The 15,731-nt window shown below is 31.5% G+C and overlaps 1 protein-coding gene across 1 annotated transcript in view; it reads right to left on the bottom strand.

Moving 5' to 3' along the window:
* Ser (protein serrate) overlaps nucleotides 1–15,731 on the bottom strand; it is a 177,451-nt gene that overhangs the window by 64,520 nt on the left and 97,200 nt on the right. The window contains exons 9-10 of the mRNA XM_075290884.1: nucleotides 13,656–14,168; nucleotides 6,779–6,906 (exon numbers count right to left, since the gene is read on the bottom strand). Coding sequence (XP_075146999.1) covers nucleotides 6,779–6,906; nucleotides 13,656–14,168 — 641 coding nt within the window. The remainder of the gene's footprint in view (nucleotides 1–6,778; nucleotides 6,907–13,655; nucleotides 14,169–15,731) is intronic.

Below are 15,731 nucleotides of genomic sequence, written 5' to 3'. Positions count from 1 at the left end.
CTATATCGGTCCAGGTTTTGATATAGTCCCCATATAAACAGACCTTCCGATTTGGGGTCTTGGGCTTATAGAAATCGTAGTTTTTATCCAATTTGTCTGAAATTTGAAATCTAGAGGTATTATATGACCATAAAGAGGTGTGCCAAAAATGGTGAGTATAGGTCCATGTTTTGGTATAGCCCCCATATAGACCGATCTCCCGATTTTACTTCTTGGGCTTATAGAAACCGCAGTTTTTATTCAATTTACCTGGAATTGAAAATCTGGAGGTATTACAGGACCACAAATACGTGTGCCAAAAATTGTGAGTATCGGTCCATGTTTTGGAGTGGTCCCCATATAAAACAACCTCCCGATTTGGGGTCTTGGGCTTATAGCAACCGCAGTTTTTATCCAATTTGCTTGAAATTTGAAATCTAGAGGTATTTTATGACCATAAAGCGGTGTGCCAAAAATTGTGAGTATCGGTCCATGTTTTGGTATAGCCCCCATATAGACCGATCTCCCGATTTTACTTCTTGGGCTTATAGAAACCGCAGTTTTTATTCAATTTACCTGAAATTGGAAATCTGTTGGTATTGTAGGACCACAAATACGTGTGCCAAAAATTGTGAGTATCGGTCCATGTTTTGGTATGGTCCCCATATAAAACGACCTCCCGGTTTGGGGTCTTGGGCTTATAGAAACCGTAGTTTTTATTCAATTTGTCTGAAATTGGAAATCTAGAGGTATTTTAGGACCATAAAGAGGTGTGCGAAAAATGGTGAGTATCGGTCCATAGTTTGGTATAGCCCCCATATTGATCGATTTCCCGATTTTACTTCTTGGGCTTCTAGAATCCGAAGTTTTTGTCCTATTTGCCTGAAATTTGAAATCTAGAGGTATTTTCGGGTCATAAAGAGGTGTGCCGAAAACGGTGAGTATCGGTCCATATTTTAGTGTAGCCCTCATAGGAACGATCTCCCGATTTAACTCCTTGGGTTTCTAGAAACCGTAGTTCTTATCTGATTTGCCTGAAATTGTAAATATTCTGGTATATTAGGCTCACAAAAACGTGTATCGGATTAAGTTTTTATCGTCCATTTGGTAATACCTCCATATAGACCGACTTCACTTCCTGAGGGTGTAGAAGGCGCACTGATCATGAAAATTGCTTGAAACTCTATGTAAAATTTCCCGATTTTACTTCTCGGGTGAAAATCTACAGATTTAAGATTTCAAATCAAGACGTTATTTTATAATTTTCTTGCACACTTACAAGAGATGTTAATGATTCCTCTAAAACTCAAACAAAAATGGTTCTTATAAATCCAGAATCTGATATAGTCCTCATAGGTGAAATCTTTAAATTTATCTTCGGGAACTGTCCTCAAGTCCTCAAGCCCTCCTGAAATTTCAAAGGAAACCCTAATATTTGGTTCATGGTGGTGGGTATTTAAGATTCGGCCAGGCCGAACTTAGTGCTGTATATACTTGTTTTTCATATTCTCCCGACGTTCTGTATGATTTTATTATTATATTTAGCTATTTAGTTCTGTTCAATCCGGGTCTCTGACATTCCTTTTTAAGTGATTATTTTTAACAGGTAATCTACTTTGGTAACAATTTAGAAGCACTGACACTCACTTATGTTATATTAAATATGAAGGCTGTCTGCTGTGACTAATTTTAAAAATTGGTTTAAACGGGCGTGTATATCAGTTCTTGGCTAGCTTCGTCGAAGTGCCCAGAAAATGGCTAGCAGGGAGGATAAAGTGACAACAATCGATGGTAGACCGGGATATCTTGATATCCTGATTTAAACGATTATTTGATGGATCATGGAATCGGGCAGCACTCTGTTATAAGAGAGAAGTTCCCCAATGGTATCACAATGGACTGAATAGTCTAAGTGAGCCTGATACATCGGGCTGCCACTTAACCTAACCTAACCTTGATGGAAGATTCGCAGTCTAAATTATAAATTTAGTACTATGCAATGCAGAAATCTTTTTCAAACATTTTTGGAATATATGTACAACTACATTATTTGTTCAGCGTATGGCGTGCTTGTGTATCTCAGGCACATTCAGTAAGACAGGAACAAATTCCCTTAATGTCATGCTGCATCTATTGCCTTTAGACATTTTGGCCAAACAGGCAGCATTAAACGCAATTTCTGTATTTTAAATTTTAATTTTACAAAAAAAAAAAAAAAAAAAATTATGCCAATGGCATCCCTTCGTAGTAATATAAGTGTTATGGTTATGTTCAAATTCTAAGCTAATCTAGTGTCCAAGAACTGCCTTAGCATGCATGCAAAAAAAAAAATAATACCAATATGAGACAGTTTCTCAAGAATATTCATGCATTGGTCTTAGCCTTTTGCTGTCTGTGTTTTATTACCTAAGACTGGGTCTTTGGCTCTCCGCTGTCTGCATCATTTATTCCTTTAACCATGACTCGTTGACAATGGTCGATGGTGGCCGGCTATAGAATGACCAACTTTATGGCCAAATTGTATTTAAATCAATAAAATGTACAAAATATGTACGTAAGTCGTTGAAAGACATAACGATCGATAATTTGTATGAAACAATGGCTTTTGCTTTAAATTAAAACTCAATTTGGAACTTTAAAGAGCAGAAGACATCATGTGATTCTCATGTTTGAATGCTGAATGTATTTTTCGTGGTTTTATTTCGTATTAAATAGTGTCCGCAAAGGGAATTTATGTGAATACATTAAAACAATTTAGATGGACTTTTTAAATGTATTTTAATTATTCTTTAGTTGTTATTTGGTAAATGAAAAACAAACCAAAAAAAAAAACAAATTTTGCTTCCCAAAAGTGTTTAACTGAAAAAAGTTGTTGTGGTTTTTTGTTTTTAATATTCTGTTTAAGTGGCATGAATGTGTCATCGAAAATGTGTTTGGCATTTTTAACAAGGGCACATCAATCTTTGGTCATTTGTCAAAGTCTTTAGTTTGTCATTGGATATGGAATTTATTTATGTAAATTTTTTTACAGTCATTCTCTCACTGGGGAAGAAGGTGTCGATTATACATTACTAAAATGTCAATTTATTGTTAAAATCAGGTAATTTAAATTGTAACAAAATCATGAAATTTAACATCGTGTGTGTGTCTTGTGATTACGCCTATATGCGTCTGGGATCTAGTTGTGAAATGTTTGAAAAAGCAAAACGAAAGGCTTAAGACACAAACTTTATGGTATACCCATGCAGAGTACAAAATTTTTGCTCTTGCTAAACTGTGGAGTTTTTTTTTTAACTACAAATTAAATTGAATCACCCATAAACTTCAAACATAATGTTGTACTATTCTTCAGAGATTTGGTTGCCGTAAATATCATATTGAGATATGGGTCGGAAACGGATAAATTGATATTGGGTGGAAAATCGGTACTTAATTTTTAATATTTGGAAGGAATAAAAATTCCTCCAATCTCAACATAATCGCTCGTGGGTTTATGATGAGTCATAGTGAAATTTGACAAAAATCAACCATTTCGTATTGGCCACGTTCGCTTCGGACAACATGTTCGAAAAACGCAAAGACACAGAAAAAATATCACCAAAATATATTCAACTAAAAAGTTGATTGAAGTTGAAATTTTTATCAATTAATTGAAACAATTAACTTTTTAATTATGATAGAAATATTAAGTCAATAGTTGAACATTTTTAAATTTCTCGGAAGACTAAGTCAGTTAAAAAAGTGATGGAAAATTTTTTAATTAAAAAATTATTTCAAACAATCAATTTTTTATCAAGCTAAAAACACTTTGCCAGTTAAGAAAGTAATTGAAAATGGTAACATTTTTAATAAAAAAAATCAGATTTAATTGAATTAATTAAAAAGTTAATTGAAATTTTATAATGAAATCAAATAATTTTTTAATCAAGAATTTTTTATACCCAATTAAAACTGTGATTGATACTATAATTTTTGTGATTGAATCCAATTAAAAAATTAATTGGATCAATTAATTTCGCGATTGAATCAGAAAAAAAATTTGTGTGCAATGACATTTTCTGGGATTCACAGGTTGTAATCCACACTGACTAATTGGAAAAGAGAAAATTGATTGGAAAAGAGAAATATTGATTGGAAAAATTAATTGGAAAAGAGAAAAATTGATTGGAAAAGAGAAATATTGATAAAAATTGCCTCATTCACACAATTTTTTTTCCTTATTCAATCACGAAATTAATTGATCCAATTAATTATACCCTCCACCATAGGATGGGGGGTATATTAAGTTTGTGATTCCGTTTTTAACACATCGAAATATTGCTCTAAGACTCCAGAAGTGTATATATTCTGGATCGTGGTGAAATTCTGAGTCGATCTAAGGATGTCCGTCCGTCCGTCTGTTGAAATCATGCTAACTTCCGAATGAAACAAGCTATCGACTTGAAACTTGGCACAAGCAGCTGTTAGTGATGTAGGTCGGATGGTGTTGCAAATGGACCATATCGCTTCACTTTTACGTATAGGCCGGACCCCCAAATTTGGCTTGGGGAGCCTCTAAGAGAAGCATATTTTATTCGATCTGGCTGAAATTTAGTACGTGGTGTTAGTATATGGTCCCTAATATCCGTGCAAAAATTGGTCCATATCGGTCCATAAATATATATTGCCCCCATATAACCGATCCCCAGATTTGGCTTGCGGAGCCTCTAAGAGAAGCATATTTCATCCGATCTGGCTGAAATTTAGTGCATGGTGTTGGTACATGACGCAAAAATTGGTCCATATCGGTCTATAGATATATATATATATATATATATATATATATATATATATATATATATATATATATATATATATATATATATATATATATATATATATATATATATATATATATATATATATATATATATATATATATATATATATATATATATATATATATATATATATATATAAAATTTTATTTCTATAGAAAATGTTCTCAAACTGAATTATATACGAATTTTATTGGTCTTTTTGGTTTAATATATACCCCGTAAGGACTAACTTATAATTTAGAAGACGGTGTTAAGAAGTTTTAAGATACCTTGCCATCGGCAAGTGTTACCGCAACCCAGGTAATTCCATTGTGGATGACTGTCTTCAGTAGAAGTTTCTACGCAATCCATGGTGGAGGGTACATAAGATTCGGCCTGACCGAACTTACGGCCGTATATAGTTGGTTTTTAATTGAAATGTCTTCAATCACGAAAATGATAGTATCAATCACAGTTTTAATTGGGCATAGAAAAAATTCTTGATTAAAAAGTTAAATGATTTCATTAGCAAATTTCAACTAATTTTTTAATCGATTCAATTAAACATTTAATTGATTTTGATTGCAAAATTCAATTATTTTTTAGAAAATTAGAAAAGGTAACTACTTTCAATTTCTTTTTGAATTGGCTTAGAGTTTTTATTTGGAATAACAATTGATTGTTTGAAATATATTTTTAATTAAAAATTAAAAAAATGTGCATCATTTTTTTAACTGATTTATGGCGATTTCGATTGGGAAAAAATGTGCAACATTCTCGAAATTGATTGCAACATATCAAGAACACTGTCATAGATTTTGGATCCTTTATACCTCACAATATTATAAATTAACAATAACTTTAGAATTACAGTATCATTTGGGCGAAATGTCAATTAGGGAAAAAGTAGTGTAACACCAAGGCAACATATTTTTTGCGAATCGAAAACGCCCTTAGTCTTCCGAATTTGGTTAAAAAGTTAATTGTATCAATTAATTTTGTATTTAAAAATTTTAAAATTGTCAATCATTGCCTTAATTAACTTAATGTTTCTATCTTGATTAAAAGTTAATTGTATCAATTAATTTATTAATTGAAAAAAGTTTTAACTTCAATAAACTTTTTTTTTTGTAAAAGAAACTACCTTTTCATCATGATCAGCATATCCCCCCCCCCTCTACCACATTTTTCGAATTTAATAACAGACTTCCCTGGGAGGAACCTTCCGTCCCTTTTTGCTGCCATAAAATAGAAAATTCGCATTTCTTTTAAATTTTCAGTGGAGCAAAGTTCTTGACGCGAAAGACTAGCACTTGTTTTTCATATTTTTGTGGAGATGGTGACCTACATTTCTGTGGTTCATAATCATATCATATCGCTATAATATTGTCGATTAAAACTATCAAACTATAATCATATTTCAACTCTTCAAGTTACCATCATTTATCACCAACTCCCTGGAGATTATTTTAAAAGCAAATCTAATGATTTCAATAATGGCAAAAAAGCATGGTCCACCCAAAAATTCAATGACAATTTGTTTTATGTTTTACCGTAAACTGGGGACATGTGATTTTTTATGGTGCTTACTAAACAGATTAATGCGTAGAGCCATAATCGGCAAAAAAATGTAATGCTTGTTAACACCATGTTTGTGTCTTAAGTCTTTTGTTCTCACATCACTGAACTCAGTCAAAAGCTTACAAATATAAAACTCTTAATACACAAAACAATATCAATATTTTTTTTTGCTTTTTGGTTGATACGCTCACCATTAAAATCTCATTAATATAACAAGGCGAAAACAATGTTCGATGTATGTCTTATACAAAATACATAAACGAATTAAATATTCATTAAATACAAATTGTTAAACATAAATGTTAAATGAACGAAAACAAAAAAAAAACGAACTATGAAATCAAAAATATCAAAGAGATGACGATCTGTAAAAATCAGATTGTTACAGATTAAAAAAAAGTATTGTAAGACACACTTACCTCACATAATGTACCGGAATACCCCAGTGGACAAATGCAATTGAATTTACCAATCATGTCCACACACTCGCCACCATTGCGACACGGTGAATTAGCGCATTCATCAATATCGGTTTCACAATCGCGACCTGTTCACCATCCAAGCCGGTGTTGTTAGAGTGTATAATCCAATACCGTGACAAGAAGGAATACCAGCGACAAGACAAGATAGCCGAAAAAATAAAATTTGAAGAAAAAAAAAAAAAAAAACATTATACGACGAAATAAAATTTAATACACATACGACAAAATTCATATGAAAAATATTACAAAAAATGAAAGCATTTATAATTGTAACCAGACTAAATGTGAGAATGGTAATTTAAACGAGGCTGGGCAGTAATAAGTATCACTTACTAAACTTGGTCATATTTCTGAGTAACCCATAAGTTTAGCCACAACTTAATATACCTAATTTGAAGTCGACTTTATATAGAAATTAGGCCAAACATATGGGAAATATTTAAATCTAAAGCCCTTTTTAGGCAACTTCACCATAGTGAATTTATGATTTACCGATCGATAGATATGTATAAGAGGCATAGGAAAATTTGAGTCATTTGTACAAGTTTTCGACTTGTGCTATGGTCACACTGGGCAAATATTTGACAGAAATCAAAAAAGAATCCGTATCCATATTGCATATATACCATTATGATAGGATTACTTTTCAAAAACCGTATCCAGGTATTCTGAAAATGGTTCTGGAAAAATGTTTGACACTCATTTTGGTCAAATATTTGCCTAGTGTGACCGTTGCCTTAGCAGTGGAGATGTTACAAGGAAAATGTGGGTATTTTGGCCAATTTTATCCAAATGAGAATATGGGGGCTACGTCCAAATCTTAGCCGATTTTGACCAAATTTGGCACACATTTTTCAAAAGTTAATGAAAATTTCAACTACAGTGTCATATGAGTCTAAATCGGGCGAAGAGAGTTTTATCTAAATCTGAATCGATTTGATATGCATATTCAGAATGTTAATTCTACCAACTGTGCAAAATTTTACGTACATCGGAGTAAAAATCTGGCTTCTTGGGCCATATAAGTCAATATATAAATCTCAACCGATTTCTTCCAAAATTAATCATTTCTGTGATTGAAGAAATTTCAATTAAAAAATTAATTGGATCAATTGATTTCGTGATTGAATCAGAATTTTTTTTTGTGTGTACTTGTACAAACTTTGAAGTCCATTGGACTAAAACTACGGCTTAGAATTTGATCGCAAAAAATGTGTTCACAGATAGACGGACATGGCCAGATCGACTCAGGGGCACGGTTGCCACAGTGGGTAGAATTCTACCAAAATTGGTAGATTTTTTACTGTTTGGTAGATTGGTAGAATTCTTGATGTTTTGTAGATTTTGCAAAATATTCCTCTCCTTCACAAATTTTTAATAGAAATAAATTTTTGACAACATTTTCTACAGAAATAAAATTTTTACAAAATTTTCTATAGAAATAAATTTTTGACAAAATTGTCTATAGAAATAAAATTTTGACAAAAATTTCTATATACTGTTTGGTATATTGGTAGAATTCTTGATGTTTTGGTAGATTTTGCAAAATATTCCTCTCCTTCACAAATTTTTAATAGAAATAAATTTTTGACAACATTTTCTATAGAAATAAAATTTTGACAAAATTTTCTATAGAAATAAATTTTTGACAAAATTGTCTATAGAAATAAAATTTTGACAAAAATTTCTATAGAAATAAAATTTTGACAAAAATTTCTATAGAAATAAAATTTTCACAAAATTTTCTATAGAAATAAAATGTTGACAAAATTTTCTATAGAAATAAAATTTTGACAAAATTTTCTATAGAAATAAAATTTTGACAAAATTTTCTATAGAAATAAAATTTTGACATAATTTTCTACAGAAATAAAATTTTGACATAATTTTCTACAGAAATACAATTTTGACAAAATTTTCTATAGAAATAAAATTTTTAAAAACTTTTCTATAGGAATAAAATTTTGACAAAATTTTTTATAGAAATAAAATTTTGTCAAAATTTTCTATAGAAATAAAATTTTGACAAAATTTTCTATAGAAATAAAATTTTGACAAAATACAATTGGACAAAATTTTCTATAGAAATATTTTGTTTCGTAGGCTTGTGGTAAAATTGTTTCCAAATTTTGGTAGATTATTTTTGGGTCGAGTGGCAACCGTGCTTTCTATAGAAATACAATTTTGACAAAATTTTCTATAGAAATAAAATTTTGACAAAATTTTCCATAGAAATAAAACTTTGACAAAATTGTCAATAGAAATAAAATTTTGACAAAATACAATTGGACAAAGTTTCTATAGAAATATTTTGACAAAATTTTCTATAGAAATAAAATTTGGATAACATTTTCTATAGAAATAAAATGTTGACATAATTTTCTACAGAAATACAATTTTGACAAAATCTTCTATAGAAATAAAATTTTTAAAAACTTTTCTATAGGAATAAAATTTTGACAACATTTTCTATAGAAATAAAATTTTGACAAAATTTTCTATAGAAATAAAATTTTGACAAAATTTTCTTTAGAAATAAAATTTTGACAAAATACAATTGGACAAAATTTTCTATAGAAATATTTTGTTTCGTAGGCTTGTGGTAAAATTGTTTCCAAATTTTGGTAGATTATTTTTGGGTCGAGTGGCAACCCTGCTTTCTATAGAAATACAATTTTGACAACATTTTCTATAGAAATAAAATTTGGACAAAATTTTCTATAGAAATAAAATTTTGACAAAATTGTCTATAGAAATAAAATTTTGACAAAATACAATTGGATAAAGTTTCTATAGAAATATTTTGTTTGGTAGGCTTATGGTAAAATTGTTTCCAAATTTTGGTAGATTATTTTTGGGTCGAGTGGCAACCGTGCTCAGGAGCCCACCCTGAACATTATTGCCTTCTAGGTGTTGCAAATATATGCACTAACTTATAATACGATTTACGAATAAAAATAATCTACCAAAATTGGAAAAAAAAATTTTCGCATCGATATTTTTTGAACCACTTAACTTATCACAGATCAAATTATAAACTGTTATTAATCATCCTTTCATTTAAGTACCAACATACCTTTCATTTAAGTACCATACCTTTCATTTAAGTACCAAAAACAATATAATCGGACATTTTAACTCGAGATATAATTTATTTAGTGAAAAAGAGCGAAAAACTAAAAATAACGGGATATCTCAAAAACTGTTCCATAATTTTTTTTAATTTTTTCGAATTCAGCAGATCAAAATACATAAGAAAAATTGCCTCTCATCAGGTGTACATGAAATTTTATAAACTAGTGTTATTATTAGAGGATTTTTCATATTTATTTAAGTTCGGTTGGTCCAATTTAAATTCGAAAATTTATTGTTATTATTATTTATTATTATTATTAGATTTTTAATAAAGATAGAAATAGTCAATAGCTGGTGCTGTAAAGTTAAAAGCAATTTTTTAAAAAATTTGAAAAAGTCGACTGTTTGATATTGATCATAATTCTTTAGTTCTTTAATTTTGACAAAATTTTCTATAAAAATAAAATTTTTACAAAGTTTTCGATAGAAGTTGAATTTTGACAAAAAATTTTATAGAAATATAATTTTGTAAAAATTTTCATAAATTCAATATCATTTTGATTTTTGTGTTAGATCATACTATAAAAATCCATTGTAAGTTCTCCTTTTTGGTAAAAGTAGTAACTTTCTTTTGATGGTGCAAGCTAAAATACTTAAAATATTTAAAATTCGACACATTTATACTTCAAGAGATATTTATATAAAATAATGCCGCTAGTAGGAAAGATCAAAATTTATAATAAATAAACTTTTAAAATAAAATAAATAATAAAATATTTCTTTCGAAGAAAAAAAATTTCACGCTAACCACAAAAATTTTGATTCAAAACAAAATTTGTAAATTTTTGGTAAAATTTTCTTCAAATTTTGGTAGATTATTTTAGCACGAGTGGCAACCATGGTGCGAATACATAACCGTACGTTTTTTGATTCTATTGGCAGGGCCAAGAGGCAAATTTATATTAAAAACAAGTAAGGAAAGTCTAAAGTCGGTCGGGGCCGACTATATTATACCCTGCACCACTTTGAAGATCTAAATTTTCGATACCGCATCCGTCAAATGTGTTGGGGGCTATATATAGAGGTTTGTCCCAAATACGTACATTTAAATATCACTCGATTTGGACAGAATTTGATAGACCTTTACAAAATCTATATACTCAAAATTTAAGTTGGCTAATGCACTAGGGTGGAACACAATTTTAGTAAAAAAATATGGGAAACATTTAAATCTGAAGCAATTTTAAGGAAACTTCGCAAAACTTTATTTATGATTTATCGCTCGATATATATGTATTAGAAGTTTAGGAAAATTAGAGTCATTTTTACAACTTTTCGACTAAGCAGTGGCGATTTAACAAGGAAAATGTTGGTATTTTGACCATTTTTGTCGAAATCAGAAAAACATATATATGGGAGCTATATCTAAATCTGAACCGATTTCAATCGAATTTGGCACACATGACTATATTACTAATTGTACTCCTAGTGCAAAATTTCAATCAAATTGGGCCAAAACTCTGGCTTCTGGAGCCATATAAGTCCATATCGGACGAAAAATATATATGGAAGCTATATCTAAATCTGAACCGATTTCAATCAACACATGACTATACTACCAATGGTACTCCTCGTGCAAAATTTCAAGCTAATCGGGATAAAACTCTGGCTTCTGGGTCCATATAAGTGCATATCGGGCGAAAGATATATATGGGAGTTATATCTAAATCTGAATCGATTTCACCCAAATTTGGCACGCATAGCTACAATGCTAAATCTACTCCTTGTGCAAAATTTCAAACAAATTGGGCCAAAACTCTGGCTTTTAGGACCATATTAGTCCATATCGGGCGAAAGATATATATGGGAGCTATATCTAAATCTGAACCGATTTCAATCAAATTTTGCACACTTGACTATACTACTAATTGTACTCCTTGTGCAAAATTTCAACCAAAATCTGGCTTCTGGAACCATATACATCCATATCGGGCAAAAGATATATATGGGAGCTATATCTACATCTGAACAGATTTCAATCAAATTTTGCACACTTGACTATACGACTAAGTGTTATGTTTGTACAAAATTTCAAGCAAATCTGTATAAAACTCTGGCTGCTGCGTCCATATTAGTGCATATCGGGCGAAAGATATATATGGGGGCTATATCTAAATCTGAACCGATTTCTTCCAAAATCAATAGGGTTCTATTCTGACCCAAATTAGGAACATGTGCCAAATTTGAAGGCGATTGGACTTAAATTGCGACCTAGACTTTGATCACAAAAATGTGTTCACAGACAGACGGACGGACGGACAGACGGACAGACAGACGGACAGACGGACATGGTTATATCGACTCAGGGACCCAGCCTGAGCATTATTGCCAAAGACACCATGTGTCTATCTCGTGTATATGTTACAAACATATACACTAACTTATAATACCCTGTTCCACAGTGTGGCGCAGGGTATAAAAATTATGTAAACTGGGCTAGATGAATTGGCTATTTACAAAAACGAAAGACTTAAGACACATGCTTAATTTTTTTACATGAAGTAAAGAGGTAACATGAAGTAAAGAGGTAACTCAAATAAAACAAGTAAGGAAAGCCTAAAGTCGGACGACACCGACTATAGTGGATCTATATTTTCGATACCATCTCAAATCCTTCAGATTTGTTGGGAGTTATATAAAGGTTTATGCACTGAAAAAACAGTGAACGCACCAGGAAAGAAAATTTTTGTTAATTTTAGAAAAATTAAACTAAACTGTATTAGAAGCGCAGATATCATTCCGATTTTACAAAAATAAGTAAATAATTTTGGACAAATTCAAGAAAATTTATTTGAAAAAGAAATTATATTAAAGAAAATTTCGTACTTTAAAGGAAAAAAATGGAGTTCAAAATTGCAAAAATGCCTTAAGTACCATACGAAGTTTATGATGGCCGCATTATTGGTAAGATTTACAATTTTTAAGAAATTCTGAACTATTTTGTGGGAGACACGAATTTAGTTCATCTTTATGCTTCATTGGTTTATAATTTTTCCCCTATTTTAGTTAATTTAACAAACGTATGCAAAAAAATTATTAAAGTCATGGAAACTTTCATAAAACGTAATAATTCCATGAACTAAAAGATAATCAAATAGTCTTTAGTGTTCACTTTTAGGGTTCACTTTTTTGGAGCGTGTAAAATTTTTTTTCCATTTTTATTGCAAGACCCTCGTATTTAAAACAATAAAATTAACGAAAATCAAAATAAATCCCCTCATCAAATAATTCAAGTTTTAGGCGAATAAAAATGACAAGTCTGCCTTAATTTGAACAAAATCAACTAAAATAGTTTTCTAGTATATTTATTGAGGAGATTTGAAAAGTAAAAAATCTAGTTTTAACTAAAGCAGGTAATGGAGAAAAACGCCAACACAAAAACAAATCCTTGGAGACCAACTCTGTGGTTTATTACCAAACTAAATTGTGTGACATAAAAATTCACTTCAAATTGCCAGCAAAGTGGTTAAGCAAAAAACCCCCAAAAAAATACTAAATCTTAGACTTGCACTAACATTATCACCGGGTGTTATACTAAATTCGACACTTGTTCCAAATTTGGTACGAAAAAAAAAATGAAAACAAACACACATTATTTGATTACATCGTCTGGGTAAATGCTATCTTAGACTATGTTTATTCACACTTGGTGTTGGCTGTTTTTTTTTTTTTGATTTACCTGTAAATCCAGTTGCACATGCGCAATGATAATCGTTTACCAAATCTCTGCAAGTGGCACCATTTCGGCATTGGCCCACGCAATCATCGAAATCTTGAGCACATGTTGGACCACCCCAACCCTCGAGACAAATGCAGGAGAAGGATCCAGGCAGATTAATGCATTCGCGGGCATTCACGCAGGGTCCCATCATGTTGACTGTTAATCTTGAAGACGATGTATTGGCCCTGGCTGAAGTTAATGCCGCGATAAGTGCTGCTGACGATGACGATGATTGTGATGCAGATGATGATGATGATGAAGTACTTGAACTGGCAATTGCAGCCGCTATGGCGGCTGGACCTTGAGCAGTTTGCATTAGCGATGGCAGAGGATAACTCATTTCGCATTCGTTTACATCCATTTGACATACATCGCCTGTCCATTCGGGTGGACACTCGCAACGGAAACCACCGATTAGATCAATACAAGTGCCACCATGCTTGCAAGGTCCACCGGCGCATTCATCGATATCTGGAAAACAAGATCAAAAACCAATGTTAAACGTTGTTGAAAGTGCTTGCTGCTATCCTACACACAGAAGAGCAACAAAGAGCGAACGGGAGGCTACGGCATTCCAGGGGGAGTAGCTTAAAAATGGAATGTAAAATAATGGTTTATTTATGGGGCTTTTTTTGTGCTTCTCCTATGATGGCTGCTGGCTGGCATTTGTTTGTTTAAGAGTCTTAACTGACTTTTCCTTCAAGTATCCGCTATGGATTTGAAGATTTCTTTTAGGTTTTTCTTCGATATTGTTTTTTTTTTGTGTGTACATATTGCTCCCATCCAGTATGAGTATGAGTTAAAGAAGTAACACTTGAGTGATGTTTTTTCAAAGAGTATGGACATGTTTATCTGTTTTGTGGAAATCTAATGTTGGCCCAATACTTTTCTCATTCTCTGAGTGGCATCAAAGCCACAACAGGCTCACGTATAAGGAACATTATGAACATGTGGATACCAACCATGTGGTTTTCATTTGTATCTGTTGCGTGATCAAAGACAAACACAATTAGCCTAATAGTGGTCAAGTGGTGCATAAGGTGTATTTGAATTCCTACAGCAATAGTAGCTAGAATGAGACCATTGATTTTTTCGAGTAAGTGTATTTCATTTTTGTGATTTGTTTATTTTGTTCTTCAAAAGATATTTATTCAAATCACTATGAAGACTAAGGAAGGTAATTTATTATGACAAGAAATGTGTATAAATTGGGCGAGATGAATTGGCTGTTTACAAAAACGAAAGACTTAAGACACATACTTCTACATTTCTTGAATGTATTTTTTCAACCAAGAAAAAAGAGTGTTCCTGAAGTCCTAAAAAAAATAGGAGAAAGAACAAGAATACATATTAGACGAAAAAGGTATGTATAGGTACGTCTACAAATAATTACGAATCGATATGGACTTTTGCACGGTACGTAGAGAGCCAGAATTGAAATATGGGGATCGGTTTATATGGGGGCTATATACCATATGGCCCATTTGCAATACCATCCGACCTACATCAATAACAACTACTTGTGCCAAGTTTCAAGTCGATAGCTTGTTTCGTTCGGAAGTTGGCGTGATTTCAACAGACGGACGGACATGCTCAGATCGACTCAGAATTTCACCAAGACCCAGAATATATATACTTTATGGGGTCTTAGAGCAATATTTCGATTTGTTACAAACGGAATGACAAAGTTATAAGTATAAACAAATTATTTCCGAATGCCACATGTACTATATCAATACAACGATTTTATGAAACTGGTTGGACCTCTGATCTTAAGAAGCAATATCTCATCTTTATATATTATATATATTTTTCAGATCAATATAACCGATCCGCTTGGTTTACATTTTTCGTAGACTCTAGAAAGAGTTCTTTAATAGGCGTGGGGAGAGCTTCATCTCTAATATCTGTCTGATTCACTTTTAGACTTATAACCTGCAACTGCTGGGAATTTACAACGGAGAATTTCTAAGATGAAACTTAATTTATATGATATCTCATAAGGATGGTTGACATCCCTAGAAATAATTGAAA

Source organism: Haematobia irritans, chromosome 1, assembly GCF_050003625.1.
Source record: "Haematobia irritans isolate KBUSLIRL chromosome 1, ASM5000362v1, whole genome shotgun sequence".
Classification (NCBI taxonomy): domain Eukaryota; kingdom Metazoa; phylum Arthropoda; class Insecta; order Diptera; family Muscidae; genus Haematobia; species Haematobia irritans.
Note: the sequence above shows the minus strand (reverse complement) of the source record. Positions and strands in the feature narration are given on the sequence as shown.